At 54.8% G+C, this 13,807-nt stretch overlaps 1 protein-coding gene across 1 annotated transcript; it reads right to left on the minus strand.

The window, feature by feature from the left end:
- Nucleotides 1-2,350: 2,350 nt before the first annotated feature.
- MAP6D1 (MAP6 domain containing 1) lies at nucleotides 2,351-11,324 on the minus strand. The gene is made up of 4 exons (XM_008142388.3): nucleotides 10,929-11,324; nucleotides 5,530-5,647; nucleotides 4,881-4,997; nucleotides 2,351-2,993 (listed from the first exon to the last, which is right to left on the minus strand). The coding sequence occupies exons 1-3, from the start codon at nucleotides 11,306-11,308 to the stop codon at nucleotides 4,917-4,919; spliced, it is 579 nt and encodes a 192-aa protein (XP_008140610.2). The 5' UTR covers nucleotides 11,309-11,324; the 3' UTR covers nucleotides 2,351-2,993; nucleotides 4,881-4,916.
- Nucleotides 11,325-13,807: the final 2,483 nt, after the last annotated feature.

Here is a 13,807-nt window from a genome sequence, read left to right on the forward strand (position 1 = left end):
TTCTCAGGCAGGTGTTTTGCAAGAAGGAAAGTGTTTCACAGAAACACGTGTGAGTGCCTTAAAGGTGGAGAAATGACTGCTGAAGCCGAAAGACAGGGCTACCTGCTCAGCAGTGAGAAAAGACTGTCCATGAGCAGGTGGGAGGGAGGAGTGAGGAGGAAGGTAGCTCTGTACCTGGAAGACGTCAGTAATGAGTTTATTCCCAGTCAGGAAGCTGCCCGAAGACTGTGTGAGTCAGGGTCAGCGGAACTTACAGAGGCAGCATAATTTGTGTTTTCTGAGTCCTGCAGATGTTTGTCAGGAAAAGAAGGTGGGGAGGTGACACCATGAGAAACCTACCCACTTTTATTCAGCATCTGAGGATTGCAAATGCAGGAGGTCGTCTGTTGAGAAAGGCAAGGGTGCCCCCTGGCTTGGTGGTAAATAGGTAGTAAAGGCCCAGCTAGTCACACACGGATGGGGTGTGGGCAAGTGCGTGGGTTCATTCCGCAGTGGACTGGGACAGCCACAGGACGGAGTTTCATCCCAGGGAGAACAGACCGACTACAGGGATGAAAGCCTAAGGAAATTACCTTTTTGCAAAAGAAACATTAAATGATTTAACAGCCCCCACATGTCTGTATTTGTATCATAATGTGTAATATAATTGTGTAACAAATACCTACAATAAATCTTTTAGTATTTGTGATGGGTTTTCTGAATTTGAATCACTACACTGTGGTCGAGTTCTTCTTACATTACGTTAGGAAGAGCCAGGGTGGGGCAAACATATAGGTATTTGTGTTAAATTCTCCCTCTTCTTTCCAAAAAAAAACAAACATGAGGCTATCTGTGCAAGGTAAAGGAACAGCTACGTGTCTGAGAAAATTTTGGAAGATCCAAGTAGACACTGGACACACTGATTTCTGACAGCTCGAGGCAAAGGAAAGCTGCTGACGGAGCTCAGAGCCTCCTCACAGCCACGGTGGGGAGGGAGCAGCTCTGCCTGGCCCTCGCGGGCGTGGCTGGCAGGAGAGAATGGTCTGTACTGAGGTCTTGAAGAAGTTACTCCTGAGACCGTCCGGCATGACCATCTGCTATCATAATGGCTAAAAACTACAGAAATGCAGAACATTTCAGAATGACCACTCTGTCCACCCTTCCTGAAATAAGGCTTGGAAAGCCCTTCCTTCGCCGGGAGGCGGCTCTGTGACAGGCCAAGCACAGAGCTTTCTTGGGACCGGACCTCACTAGTGTCCACCTTCAGGGAGCTGAACGGCCGGAGGAAGGGGAACAGGGGCGCTGCTGGGCTCCCTTCCTGGATGTTCCCTCAGCCACAGAGGCTCGACACAGGCGTCACCTCACTGAGCCCTCCCTCCTGCTGGTGGAGGGACGTGGCCAGCTGCAGGGCCAAGGCTCCCTCAGAAGCTGCTTTTCGTCGTTTGGCCTACGACCCTGGCGTTACTGCCGGTACGGAAGTGTTAGTGTTTGAGGCGGGTTTCTGAGTTGGAAGCACCACAGAGCGGGACTTGCTCTGAATGACCAGCTGAAAGGACAACGGGGCTTCCCTCCGCGGGGCCCCTGGGCCGCCTCCCAGCTGCTGGAGGCGCTGGGGGCAGGGCTGACCTTGCTTATGGAATCAGGAATACTGAACTCTTCCTTCTGGCTGACGTTAGCTCACAGATTGAACTGTCTTTTATTTTTAAAAACCTTTCTCTTTACAGAATTAATACAAAAGTGCTTATTACATAGAAACTTTAGTAAATATAATGAGTAAAAAATTTAAAATTACCCGTAAATCTGCATCTTAAGGATAACAACCATTAATATTCCAATGCATTTTTCTTTGTCAGTGTATATATTACATATGTGATTTGGGACCACATGGTTGAGACTGTTGTCTCAATTGCCTTTTATTTACTTATTTTTTAACTTTTTAAAAAGTATATTTTTATTGATTTCTGAAAGGGAGGGGGGGAGAGAAACATCAGTGATGAGAGAGAATCGATGATCACCCGCCTCTTGCATGCCCCCTACTGGGGACTGAGCCTGCAACCTGGGCATGTGCCCTGACTGGGAGCTGAACCCTAACCTGGTTCATAGGTAGACACTCAACCACTGAACCACACCAGCCGGGCTCAGTGGCTTCTTAAGTCCACTCCAGTAACAAGGTTAGGCCTGACTAAGACCTAGAGCCAGTGGGAGGAAGTTCCTTCAGAAGCCAGATGTCCTTCTAATTAATGAAGTCTGGTTAGGAAGGTTGTCAGGTTGGGGTGTTTGAAAAGCCCTGTTCTAGTGCAATCCAAAAAGGTCTTTGGGCGTGCATGCATGCCAGCTCGAGGCAGGCTCGGGGAGGGAAGGGCACGGAAGGACAGGTCTCAGTGGGAGGGACTGTCGGCATCGGGGGAGGTGGAGCAAAGCTGCAGGAGAATAGAGCTGCTCCCTGAGAAACGGGGAGGGTGCTGGGGTAGGAAAGAATTGTTACAACGCTGCACTCTGCTTACTGTCCTAAGTCCCCTGCACATAAGCCCAGACTCTTAGCCAGGTCGGGGGGATTAGCCTCATTTTGCAGATGAGGAAACGGGAGCTTAGACTGCTCACAGCTAGTGAAGGGAGAAGTCAAGATCTGAGTCCAAGACTAGCTTCAAAGACAGTTGTTTACCTAGGCTCCTGGGAGTGGGGGCACGTCGGGGAACTAAATGTGGCGGCAGGTTGGTGGGTTTTGTGAGAGGCTGCATGTATCACGGCGTGGACTGCAGCCAAAGCGAGGGTTCTCGGGCTCGGGGTATCAGCTGCAGCCGGGAGACATTCAGGGGCTTACCATCAAGAGGAGGATGAAGGAAACTAGGAGAAGGTGCTCATTTATAATTTAAAAAATAAACAAAAAATTGAAATACCTTATTTTTGCGTTTTAGTAAAATCTGAAACTGTTCCATTAATCTGGTCATTTCCCACCGAATGCCCAGCAGGCAGTCTCTTCTTTTAGAAACATCTAATGTGCAAACCAATGAAGTCTGAAATAATAGAACCCTTTGTGTCAGCATATGGCTTGGTTTTCCCTTTAGAATGATTCTCGGAGCATTTCCGTTGCTGGGATGAGGGGAAGGGCTATCCTACCAGAGCTGCACCTCTGAGGGGTCACTCCCTTTGCAGCCTGAGCTAAAACAGCCCCACCTCCACCCTGAGGGGCTTCTAAGACCGGAACATCACCTCTTGTGGCTTAAATAGGTGCTCCAGACTAGAGTCCCCCTCGGGCCGGAGAGAGAAATCCAAAGGGAATCCTTGTGCCTCCTTACCAAGCTGACCTGGGCTGTGCCTCCAACCAGAGATGGGACAGGAGCTTCTTCAAGGGCTTGAAAGGGCTGCTGTGCAAAGGGGACCAGGCTTGTTCTCCACAGCCGCACGGGCTGGGATTTTAAAGGAAAGCGAGTTCCAAAGACAAAATGAGCTGCCGCCTCAACAGGCAGTGAGCTCCCTGTCCCTGTAGCAGGGCAGGCTTGAGAATAAAGGCGGGTGTAGATGACACTTGAAGGACTTTCAGGGAATGAAGCTAATACTGCTGTCTTTAAAAAAAAAAAAAAAAAAGGCTAAAGGCTCCCTGCCCGTGTGGTTCAGTGATTGAGCATCTACCTAGGAACAAGGAGGTCACAGTTCGATTCCCAGTCAGGGCACATGCCCGGGTTTCGGGCTCGATCCCCAGTAGGGGGCATGCAGGAGGCAGCCAATCAATGTGCTCATCAATGTTACTCTCTCCCTCTCTCTCTGAAATCAGTACAAATACATATCTTAAAAATAATAACATTAAATTTAAAAAATTTTTTAAAAGCTCCCAACCATGGCTGGGTAGCTCACTTGGTTAGAGCATCATCCCAATACGCCGAAGTTGTAGGTTCGATCCCTTGTCAGGGCACATACAAGAAACAGCCAGTGAGTGCATGAATGGGGTAGAACAGCAAGTTGATGTTTCTCCCTTCCTCTCTCTAAAATCAATAAATTTAAAAATTTAAAAAGAAAGCTCTTAATTCTTAGCCAGTGTGATGGTAGTTCCCTTCTGGTTATCAATATGTTAAGGGGTAAACTGGAAGTAGTAGTAAAATGTGGGGCTCAGCAACCTTCCACAAGGTAAATGGCATTCGTTCATTCAATACTTCAAGCACTCATCCCAAGAAATTCTTTGTTAAAAACGTAAGGGTCGCCCTAGCCGGTTTGGCTCAATGGATAGAGCCTTGGCCTGCGGACTAAAGGGTCCCAGGTTCAATTCTGTCAAGGGCACATGCCTGGGTTTCGGGCTCAATCCTCAGTAGGGGGCGTGCAGGAGGAAGCCAATCAATGTTCTCTCATCTTTGGTGTTTCTATCTCTCCCTCTCCCTTCCTCTCTGAAATCAATTTAAAAAAAAACAAAACGTAAGGGTAATCTTGGCCATAAAGAAACTATGTCTTTAAAATTGAAACCCTGTGATTGATACTGTTTCTTTTGGCAGCTTCTTCCTGGTAATTCTGAATGACATGCAGGTGATAACCTAAGGTTTCTTGTACAGCTTGATCATGTGGGACCGTTTGTAGGAACATCCAAGAACGTTACCTTGGGTTACCGCAGGTTGTAAGTTACCATGCAGCCGGGAAAACAGCGGGCATGACTGGCTCTTTCAGGGACCTGCTGTCCATATGCCTCAGCGCCCCTGGGCCAGTTCAGTTCACAACAGAATTGATCCTCGAGTTCTCCGGTTTAAAAATAAGGGTGGCAATTAAAAGATCAGAAGCCTTCCGCACCCTTCCCGAGGACGGCCGAGGTCCAGAGCTGGGCTGAGTGGTGCCATGTCCCTCTGCGCCAGGCCTGCAGCCCGGTGGCAGCTGGGGGAGTGCGCCCCAGGGTGAGAAGGCGGGAGCCGTCCCAGACTCACCCCGTTTACAGCCGCTGGCACTCTGCTCGGTGGGAGTCACACATTGAGGATCCGGGGAGCCGGAGCCTGGAAGATGGCTGAGGGGTTAGGAGAGACCGTCTTCCTCACCTCAGGGACCTGAAACACGAGACGTGGCACCGATCAGTGGGCCTCTCCCTCCACCTCCCCTCCCCCAGCTCCGGAAAAGTTCCCTCCTCTCGGCCGCCCTTTGTCCTCTGCGAGTTGAAGCTATTAACCTGAAGGGTCCGAGGAGAACCTCCACAGTGGGCGGGGTCCCTGCTAGGTCAGATGTGACATACGACCTTCCCTTCTGCTCCCTGAAGCCCCTGGGTGGAAGCGTCCCCCACCTCCCTCCCATTTCCACACGAATGCCTGTCACTACTGCCGAGCGGTCAAAGGTAAGACGGACTCAGGCGGGAGAGACACCTGCTCACCAGAGAAGCCAACACTGGGGGGGACCACCTGGCCAGTGCAAAGGACCTTGGGTTTCTGTTTATTGAGAGACCACTAGGTGCTCAGGCACTGCTGCCCCAGCCGTAACACCATTTACACCCTGCGACCTGACCCCTAGTCCCTAATCTGGGGTTGAGGGGGTGGGTGGGGAGAAAGGCCTGTTCCCACAGGCCCTGCAGCGCTGGCTCAGGCTGACCTGGAAGGCGGCCCCAGGGCAGCCGTCCCATCCCGAGCTGTGGGTTGTGATCACCGTGGTCGGTTTCGCCTTTGTGGATCGTGACGGCTTGACTCCAGTCCAGGGCTGGAATTCCTGTCTGGAACAGAGACGGGGTCACAACCTCACAGGGTCAGCCACCACTTCCCACGCTCCTGCAGGGGCGCTGCCCGTGCCCGTGCTCGGTGGAGAATTCCCGGCCATGCCCCCTGCTGAAATGCTGCTCCGGCTCCGGGGCTCCTCCCTCACAAAAGCTAGTTGCAGAGGAAATGCGCTGCTCAGGCACCGCCACTTCCTGGAGGAAGCGCGTCTGGCTGACCCGCCCTTCACTTCTGAGTGCTCCACCTCCACCTCGAAGTGGCTCACCTGACCCCCAAGGAAGTAGCAGCAGAAACTTAAACTCTCAGGTTGCAGGTGAGCAACTGGCTGCGGCTGCGCGGAGTTAGGAAAGAACTTAGCGCTTGCATCTTATTCGTCCCAGACCGCCCACAGCTGGTGTGCTGGGCCCAGGAGACATACCAGCCCCAGCCCTCCCCACCGGTGCTCCCGGTGTTGTCTCCGGGACGCCTCCGAGGGCCCTAGGGGCCCAGCGCCAGGGAAGGATGCTCCCTCCCCGCACAGCACTGAGGCCCTGAGTCAGGAGGTGCCGGCCTGGAGAGCCCAGCACAGCAAGTCTCCGCACCTGGTGGCCAGTGAGAAGGAAAATAAGGCTCAATGTCACTTTTAGTTAACAGTTTGTCTTAACTCCTGCAAAAGAGAATAATCATAGTGACCATCGCAAAACCTACAAGATGGTCTGGCTCTTTTGCAAGGCTCTGCACTCAAGCGTGGGTGTGGGGGGCGGGGGGGGGGGGCATGCAACAGGGAAAGCCAGCTCCCTGGAGGGAGGTGAGGAGTGACCACCACCCCTCCATGTCCTTGGGGTAGCATTTTCTAGATGAAGACTTTATTCCTCTGAACAGAAAAAGCCTCTTAATTACATCAGCACTACCAGACGGTGAGCTCCGGAAGCAGAGACCTGCCGTGTCCACAGGAGCACCTGGCCTGGTGGAGGCCATGTTCGGTGGAAAGTGTCCAGCTGGCTGGGCAGCACGTGTGGGCTGGATCCACTCCTGTCTCATCCCACCCACAGCCCTGGCCCGGTTTCAGGCCCTGCAGTCAACAAAGCTGCCTTTTCTTGGCAGCGGCACAGCTGGGCCGCGGGTGCAGGGAGCAGCCTTGCCTGTCCGGGGTCAGCACTCGGATGCCAGGAGGCGAGCGGGACCAGGGCCCTGTCAGATCCGTTTTGCCTCTGGAGCTGCAGGGTCCCCGAGGCCGGCTGCCTGAGCCATCTGCTGCTCCGTTTCTCCTGGGGCAGCAGGTCCTCTCCTGGGCAAGCCCTTCTGTCCCCAAACTGAGCTGGGCCCTGGGCTTGGTTCCCAAGCTGCTGCCCCAGGTGGCTGCAGGGGTCCCAGAGCAGGAAGCAGCCAGCGGCAGGGGCTAGAGCAGTGCCTGGGGCTGCTCCTCAGGCGGGGCTGGTGCTGGAGCCCAGGTTGGGGCGGGGGAGGGAGGAGAAGGGGGGAGGGAATCAGGGAATAGAAGGGACCAAAGATGGGATCCCCAGGACCTGGTGACTGCTCCGGAGAGGAAGGCAGACTACGGGATCTGACCAAGAAGATGATAAAAACGTAGGACTAGCCAAGGCCACCGTGCTTCTCCTAACCAAGCAGGCTCTACTGCCACCTCATGCTGGACCCTGGGGGCTGCTCACCCTCCCACTGAGGGGCAGGGCTCTGCCCAGGGCCACTCGGAGAGCCCAGGACCGAGGGTCCGGAGGCCTGGTTCTCAGCCCAGTGCGGCTTCAAACAAATCCCTTCACTGCTCAGGGCCTTCATTTCCTCTGCTGAAAAGTGCAGCTTCTGCTCCATGTGCACACAATTATGAGCCTTCATGTCCAGCAGCTGGAAAAGTGGGAGTCAGTCTCGCACTTTAATTGCCGGCCCTTCAGCTGTCGGGCCCAGGAAGGAAAGAGGGAGGAGCCAGGAAGGAGCCCTTCTGGAAGTGGATGGAGCTGGAACCTAGGCCACCGGTGCTGACCCGCAGGCACAGAATTCTGGAGGGGAGGCTCTGGGAGGAGCTGCTCAGGAGGAGGGAGCCTGGCGGCAATGAGGCCGGTCAGTGGTCAGTTCACACGTGGAGACCAGGGCCAGGCCGGGCAGGACCTGCTGGGTGAAGCGGTCCATCTGAGGAGGAAGCTGGTCTTGCAAGGCGTGTCAGGCCATAAAAACTGAACAATGCACTGCCTTGGGGGTTGGGGGGGTCATCGCTGGCCCCAGGACAGGTCATCTGATATGTCCTGGGGACCCCCAACACCTGGGGGCCTTCCTGTAAGCCCACGAAAGGGGGCGGAACCATATCTGCAAGACAAAGACCTCAGAAGGTTATAAAAAGTGAAGCCCTCGGCGTGTTTCTTCACTCTGATTTGGAAATGATTCCCGGAGTCCACTAGTGTTAATAAACGGGGTCCCTCCCTTTCTCTAGGAAGCGTGCTTGGTATTTCCTTGGTCTTCTGTAACACATCTTTGGGGAACAATTCACTTAGGTGCATCTTTCAAGAAGGCAGGCAGGAAGGCTTGTTCATGCCCGGCTCTAGAGCTGGGCGGGGAGGGTCCCGGGGCCTGCTGGCCAGGTTCCGGGGTTTGCAGTGGTCCTGTCTCCGGGGTTCGGGGACCAGGCAGCCACACTCCCGCTCTTTCTGTTCCAGATGAGGGAGGGGCAGAGAGGCCAAGTGACCCACAGGCTGCACAGCAGGAAGTGGGCCACCGCTCCAGGACTCAGGAGGCGGCGTCCTAGGGAACAGCCTGTGAGGACACATTTGGTCTCTGAGGAGAGACACACGGGGTCCCACTGCCTGCGCCCTGGGCCTGGTGCCAGCCGCTCAGGCTCCTCTGTAGAATGGGGACGACAAGACCGGAACTGATTCCAGAGGGTTCCTGTGAGGTCCTGGGGAGACAACCCGAGGAAGTCCTGAGCCTGGTGCCCAGTGCGTGCTACGCGGAGTGAGAGCTAGTGCCTCCCGGGTCACTGGAGCGGGGAGGACCCAGCAGGGCGTTCGGACCCGCCATCTGCTCACCATGGAGGAGGGACCGCTTCTAAAAGCCCAGGCTCCCAGCACCCAGCGAGGAGGAGCCAGCACCGCACGAGGCAGCTGCTCCCTGCCAGTCGGTTCTGACTCAGAAAGTGCGCCTTGCCCCAGCCGAAGCTGCTCCCGCCAGCACCCCCCTGTCCTGCTCCTGGCCCCCCGAACATCAGCCCCGCGAAGGCGCTGCACACGCAGGACCGCTGCCCTTCCAGACCTCCACCAGGCTCCGGGCCGAGTGCAGCAGTCAGAACCGACCACCCCCTTCCCTGCCCGACGTTCCCACACGCGAGAACAGTGTCGGTGAACACAGGCCACCCTCTAACAATCATCCCCATCAAGTTCTTAAAAACTACAGGCCGTGGAGGAGGGGGAGCGTTCTTCCTGTCTCGATAATACGGTGGTGCCCAGGCTTCTACCAAAGTTTTACTCTGTGGAAATTGTGCCTCAGTTGATTCGAACCCGAGCCAGTTTGGCTCAGTAGACAGAGCATCGGCCTGCGGACCGAAAGGTCCCCGGTTTGAGTCCAGTCAAGGGCACGTACCTCGGCTGCAGGCTCCTCCCCGGCCTGGGCCCTGGTCAGGGCTCCTGCAGGAGGCAACCAGTCAGTAGGTTTCTCTCACATCGATATTTCTCTCTGTCTTTCCCTCTCTCTTCCACTCTCTCTAAAAATAATCAATGAAAAAATATCCTCGGGTGAGGATTATAGAAAAAAAAAAATACAGTTGATTTGAAAATAAAACTGATGTGGAAAGTTTATACCCCTTTGCTCCTTTAATTCCACAAGTAGGAATTTATACTAAAAATAATTATCAAAGGAGCAAAGATTTAGCTATAAGGATGCTTATAAGTGTTTTTTTCCCTCTAAAATTTTATTTACTTAGTTATGGTTACTCCTCACCAGAGGGTATTTTTTCCATTTTTTTTTTTTTTTTTTTTTTTTTTAGAGAGAGGGGGAAGGAGAAGGGTAGGTGGGGAGCGTCTGAAACATCCATGTGAGAGAGACAGGTGGATTGGTTGCATCCCCCACCGCCCGGACTGAGGTCAAGGATCGAATCTGCATCGGGGGTATGTGCCCTAGACCTGGCATCAAACCCTCGGTCTTTCGGTGCGCGGCGGGCCGACCGGCCACGGCCAAATATTGTTTACTTTTAAAAGGTCACACCTGGCCCTAACCGGTTTGGCTCAGTGGATAGAGCCTCGGCCTGAGGACTCAAGGGTCCCAGGTTCGATCCTGATCAAAGGCATGTACCTTGGTTGCGGGCACATCCCCAGTAGGGGGCGTGCAAGAGGCAACTGATCGATGTTTCTAACTCTATCCCTCTCCCCTCCTCTCTGTAAAAAAAAAAAAAACCTCAATAAAATATATTCTAAAAAAATAAATAAATAAAAGGTCACACCTGGGCGTTTTTTTCTTTTTAAAGCAAGTGTGCGACGGAGTCTAGTGAAAAGTCGGCCTCCTTCCTCCCCAGCAGCATCCTCCCGCCTCCCCCACAGGTTACCACCCATCAGAGACATCCTGTGCTCATCTGGGTCCGTCAACACCCCTGTGGAACACAGAGCAGCGGGCGTGCTGTTTTGCCTCTTGCTGGTGTGACAGGGGCCTATCGAGGAGCTTCCGTCACCAGGACCTTCTCGGCTTCCCGGTGGCCCAGCCCTTGGTGGAGCGGCGACTAAGCAGCCGCTCGGCGGGACCGCGGGTGGCTTCCAGCTTCGGCCGCACCAGGTGCCGCGGGCCTCACGTTCCTTAGCTCCACCCCGCACGGGGCAATTCCTGGAAGCGAAGGAACTGGATCCCAGGGACCGTTCCCAACAGCCCAGCTGCCGAGGCCTCACCCCCAGCCCCCCGGAGGGCGGGGCCCGCGGCGGCTCCGGCCGTCCGCCCGCGCGCACGCCTCCGAAGGCCGGGCCCACCTGGTGCAAGTTCCAGGGAAGCAGAGGTACCGCCAAGGCGGGCTTCCTGACGGGGCAGCCCGGGGCGGGCGCGGGGCTGGAAGTGAGGAGGTGAGCTCCCCGTCAGCGGGGGTGTTCGCTCATTCACTCTGAGGCCGGTCAGGGGGCACAAGGGCACCGCCGCCGTGCCCGGGGGCCTTTCAAAGGGAATGCTCTCCGAGGCCGCCCGCCGCTCTCGAAGCCCTGTGGGGTGGGGGTTCCAGGCGCCCCCTCGCCCCCACCCACCGTGTCCTCCTGGCTCCCGGCCTCGGGGCGGGTTCCTCCGCCCCCCGGGTCTGGACGCGATGCGCTCCCTCCCCCCAGCCCCTACCTGTACGACGAGGTGGCTGCTGCAGCCGCGTCCGCATCCCCGAGGGGGAGCACGTAGACGCCCTGGCCAGCGGGTGCGGGAGAGGCGCCCCTCCGGCCGCCGGCCCCCGGCCTGCGCCCCGGCGTCGCATCTCTGGGCCTCGCGGGCGCGGGCCACGCGCAGAAGTCCCGCTGGTACTGAGTGAGGGGCACGTCCCGGCCGGGGTCCCGGGCGCCTGCGGGGGACGCGCCCGTGCGCGAGGCGGCGCCGCCGGGGCCCGGCTCCTCGCTCTCCAGGTCCGAGTAGTTGTGCAGGGTCAGCGGCACCGCCACGTCCGAGCGGTCCAGCTGGTTCCAGCGCCGCGCCAGGCAGCAGAGGCGGCTGATGCAGGGCCACGCCATGCCGCCCCGCGCCCGCCCGCCCGGCGACCGGCTCCCCGCGCTCCGGCAGGCCGCCCCCGCCCGGCGTCCCCGCCCCTGCGGCCCTCCCCACGCCGCCGCAGCGCCGCCGCTCGGCCGGGGGTGGCCTTGTGCGAGCGGGGAGGGCCGGGTGAGAGCCCGGGAGGTGGGGCTGGGACCCGGTGTGCACCGCCGGAGCGGAAGGACGCCGCAGCGGGGATCAGGGGGTGAGGTACGAACCTGCCTCGCGGCATTGACAAAGGTCCAACTTTTAGAATGTTTCCTAATTTATGTGCTCGCTTCGGCAGCACATATACTAAAACTAGGATGTTTCATAATTGAATCCAAAGCTCCCTAAACGCCATCTTATAAACCAGGCCTGGCTTTGGGGGTCGCCCTCCTCAGCGCGGGTGTTTGTCGTGGGGACCGCGTGTCCGTGGCGAGGCTGCCGCATTGAGCCAGGCTGCACCTCAGGGACTCGCAGTCATGAGAGGGACCCAGGGAAAACTTGGGGCCCTGCTTCCCAGAGAAAACGCGTGAATCAGCCTGTGAGTCACAGCTGTTTGCCTTCACAGTACTAAATTTGTGACAACCAATCCACTTTTCATCGAGAATTGGTTGGCATTCGCCCTCAGCTGGCCTTTCCCACGTTCTGATTTGAAAGCATGGTGGCAGGCTTTACCTAGTTTATAAAACTGCCACAAATCTTTGGCCACTATGCTACATAGTGGAAGAACATCTAGCACCGTGGTTGGCAAACTGCGGCTCGTGAGCCACATGCGGCTCTTTGGCCCCTTGAGTGTGGCTCTTCCACAAAATACCACAGCCTGGGCGAGTCTATTTTGAAGAAGTGGCGTTAGAAGAAGTTTAAAAAATTAGGCTCTCAAAAGAAATTTCAGTCGTTGTACTGTTGATATTTGGCTCTGTTGACTAATGCGTTGGCCGACCACTGATCTAGTAACATAGATAGGCATTTACAATGTGTACAGTAAGAAGCTAACCCTGTAAATAATTATGATTGTAAATTATGGTAATCTATACTAATAAAAGGGTAATATGCTAATTAGACCAGACATCCTTCCAAACGTCCTTCTGGACAAAGCTATGGTGGTGGAGGCCGAGGCAGAGGCGGTTAGGGGTGATCAGGCAGGCAGGGGTCCCAGATTGGAGAGGGTGCAGGCCGGGCTGAGGGACACCCCCCCCCCCCCAGTGCATGAATTTCGTGCACCAGGCCTCTAGTCATTATAATAATTATAAATTCCCTTCCCTCTTGGGCCTACATTCTTGTTTTATTGCAAAGCTAAATTTGGCTAATCCTCCAGGCTAAAAGTCATCTGCATTCAAGTATCAGAAACAACCCCCTGGCCACAATCAAAGATTCCCTGAATATGTTTTTAAATATATTTTTATTTATTTCAGAGAGGAAAGGAGAGGAAGAGATAGAAACATCAATGTTGAGAGGGAATCATTGATTGGCTGCCCCCTGCATGTTGGATGAAGCCCGCCCGCAACCCCGGAATCAAATCTAGGACTCTCTGGTCCACAGGCCAAACCAGCTAGAGCAAAGGTCTCCTGAATATCTGACACCTGGCCTCAGTGCACACCGCAGAGTAATTATACCAGCAACACTACAGCAGCAGCACTGGTTATCCCGAGCTGCATTCCAAGCACATTCTTGGATGGTATCCAAGGTGTCGCACCTCGGAGAGACGTGCAGTACAGCCCTCACAGTAGGGTTCCTCTTCCAAACCACTGCCTGTCTTAGCTTGGAGTCACAGCAAAGGGATGTAAGGGCTGCCCTGGCCGGGCCATGGCCCAGGAGGCTCCAGGAGAGGGGCACACTGTGACCACCAGTGGAGCAGCTGCCTTTGTGTGACCTCCATGGACCAGGAATTAGCCACCTGGATTTGGTGACTGAAATATTTAGTCCTGCCCGGCTGGTGTGGTCAGTAGTTGAGCATCGACCTATGAACCAGGAGGTCACAGTTTAATTCCCAGGCAAGGCACACGCCCAGGTTGCAGGCTCGAACCCCAATGTGCAGGAAGCAGCTGATCAACGATTCTCTCATCATTGATGTTTCTCTCTCTCTCTCCCTTTCCTCTCTGAAATCAATAAAAATATATTTTAAAAAAACAAACTCTTCTGTAAATCTACTCAAGAAAAACTTAAATTCTCAAATTGCATTTCCTAGAGATAACTCTCAATCATGAGGGCAAGTTAGTTCCACAAAAGTGAAGCTACTATGATGACCACTGCTGGTATTTCAGGAACATGCTTAAATTCAAATGTACCTTTTTAAATGTAAGATGCAATTAGGCCAGTGATGGGCAACCTTTTGAGCTTGGTGTGTCAAACTTCGCCAAAAAACTGAGCATAACTCGGGTGGTGTGTCACTTTGAGGAAAAAATTAACTCCAAAACTCTAGTCGCAAATGTTTCATCCTCAGGAGCAGCAAATGTTTCATCCTCAGCATGCAGCCACATGTCATCAGAAATGGCTAC

Source organism: Eptesicus fuscus, chromosome 3 (genome assembly GCF_027574615.1).
Source record: "Eptesicus fuscus isolate TK198812 chromosome 3, DD_ASM_mEF_20220401, whole genome shotgun sequence".
Taxonomy (NCBI): Eukaryota; Metazoa; Chordata; class Mammalia; order Chiroptera; family Vespertilionidae; genus Eptesicus; species Eptesicus fuscus.

What these genes read in the sequence shown, in the direction of transcription:
- MAP6D1 (XM_008142388.3), bottom strand. Translation starts at nt 11,308, where the DNA reads ATGGCGTGGCCCTGCATCAGCCGCCTCTGCTGCCTGGCGCGGCGCTGG. An exon ending in GCAGCCACCTCGTCGTACAG is followed by an intron (nt 5,648 to 10,928) that starts GTAGGGGCTGGG and finishes TCTCTGTTCCAG; the next exon opens with ACAGGAATTCCAGCCCTGGA. An exon ending in GCCCTGGGGCCGCCTTCCAG is followed by an intron (nt 4,998 to 5,529) that starts GTCAGCCTGAGC and finishes CTCGTGTTTCAG; the next exon opens with GTCCCTGAGGTGAGGAAGAC.